Raw genomic sequence first — 2,029 nt, forward strand, 5'->3', positions numbered from 1 at the left:
CTTACTGTGAGAATCACCTTCAGTCTCATTTTGAAGCACCTCCATTAAAAAAACACAAGCTGGTGGAGCCCTCCAAGAAGCTCCAGGAGAACGTCTGCTCTTGTCATGATGAGGTGATGAAGATGTTTTGTCGGACTGATCAGCAGTCTATCTGTTATCTCTGCTCTGTGGACGAACACAAAGGCCATGACATAGTCTCAGCTGCAGCAGAAAGGAGCGAGAAGCAGAGAGAGCTCGAGATGAGTCGACAAAACATCCAGCAGAGAATCCAGGACGGAGAGAAAGATGTGAAGCTGCTCCAACAGGAGTTGGAGGCTATCAATGGCTCTGCTGATAAAACAGTGGGGAACAGTGAGAAGATGTTCACTGAGCTGATCCGTCTCATGAAGAAAAGACGCTCTGATGTGAAGCAGCAGGTCAGATCCCAGCAGCAAACTGAAGTGAGTCGAGTCATAGAGCGTCAGAAGAAGTTGGAGCAGGAGATCACTGAGCTGAAGAGGAAAGTCGCTGAACTGAAGAAGCTCTTAAATGCAGAGTATCACATTTGGTGTCTAAACGACTACCTCTCATTGTCACCACTCAGTGAATCTACACACTCATCCAGCATCAAGATCCGTCCTCTGAGGTACTTTGAGGACGTGACAGCAGCTGTGTCAGAAGTCAGAGATAAACTACAGGACGTCCTGACAGACAAATGGACAAGCATCTCACAGACAGTGACTGAAGTGGATGTTTTACCGTCAGAACCAGAGCCCAAGACCAGAGCTGAGTTCTTAGAATATTCATGTGACATCACACTGGATCCAAAAATCACACAAGTAATGACTGAAGTGGATGTTTTACGACCAGAACCCAAGACCAGAGCTGAGTTCTTAAGATATTCATGTGACATCACACTGGATTCAAACACAGCAAACACATATCTGTTATTTTCTGATGGGAACAGAAAAGTAACAGTAATGAGAAAACAGTCTTATTCTAGTCACCCAGACAGATTCACTTTTTGGTATCAGGTCCTGAGTAAAGAGAGTCTGACTGGACGTTGTTACTGGGAGGTGGAGAGGAGAGGAACAGGAGTTTATGTAGCAGTCACATACAAGAATATCAGCAGAGCAGGAGACTCAGATGAATGTGTGTTTGGACGTAATGACAAATCTTGGATGTTAGTTTGTGACAACAACAGTTATAACTTTTGGTACAACAAAGTCTGGACTCCTGTCTCAGGTCCTCAGTCCTCCAGAGTAGGAGTGTACCTGGATCACAGAGCAGGTATTCTGTCCTTCTACAGCATCTCTGAAACCATGACTCTCCTCCACAGAGTCCAGACCACATTCACTCAGCCTCTACATGCTGGACTCAGGTTTTATGGTTTTGTTGGAGCCTCTGCTGAGTTGTGTAAACTGAAATAGACAGAAGTCATGAAGGAGACAGATGTTTAACTTGCTGTGTTTCAAATCTTCAACTTCATTCATATTCAAAGTGATGTAAAAATGTCCTCTGAGGTGTTTTAAAAATGTAATCCTCCTGATTAAATCAATAAGGAGATAAATCCTGGTTTTCTGTGAGCAGAGATTCTGATCAAACAAAGTGATTGTGTGGATGAAGTGAATGTGTTCATGAAATGATTGAAGGAGAGACATTGAACGCTCTTTACTGATTTGATATGTCGGAGCCATAATGTGTGTTTTTACCTCTGTTGATTATTTGTTATATTTTGCTCCTTATATGGGTTTGATATAGTTTCCAGTAATTAGCAGTGGGCGTGGCTTACTTTAATTTTACCTGTGTGTTTGGGGTGACGGGAGATCAGTGTGTTGAAAAATGATAGAAAAGATGCAATTTGCTGAATTTGTTTTGCAATTTCTGGATGTTGATCATTTAATCCATTAAACCTATTAGATAATCATAACTGCTTTTGTTTGCTCGTACGTAATCCCATGTTCTTCTTTCCCCTTTTTTTGTTTTAATTAATGATGTAACCCTGACAATGTTTTGGTAAACTGTATGCAGCGATGAACCACACACACAC

The 2,029-nt window shown here is 42.1% G+C and overlaps 1 protein-coding gene across 1 annotated transcript; it reads left to right on the forward strand.

Annotated features, from left to right (window-relative positions):
- Nucleotides 1-239: 239 nt before the first annotated feature.
- LOC306826283 (tripartite motif-containing protein 16-like) lies at nt 240-1,630 on the forward strand (the record flags this gene model as incomplete). Its single annotated transcript, XM_079347484.1, has 1 exon — nt 240-1,630. The coding sequence occupies one exon, from the start codon at nt 240-242 to the stop codon at nt 1,407-1,409; it is 1,170 nt and encodes a 389-aa protein (XP_079203610.1). The 3' UTR covers nt 1,410-1,630.
- Nucleotides 1,631-2,029: the final 399 nt, after the last annotated feature.

The sequence above is a fragment of the Symphodus melops genome (genome assembly GCF_947650265.1).
Source record: "Symphodus melops genome assembly, chromosome: 7".
Lineage (NCBI taxonomy): Eukaryota > Metazoa > Chordata > Actinopteri > Labriformes > Labridae > Symphodus > Symphodus melops.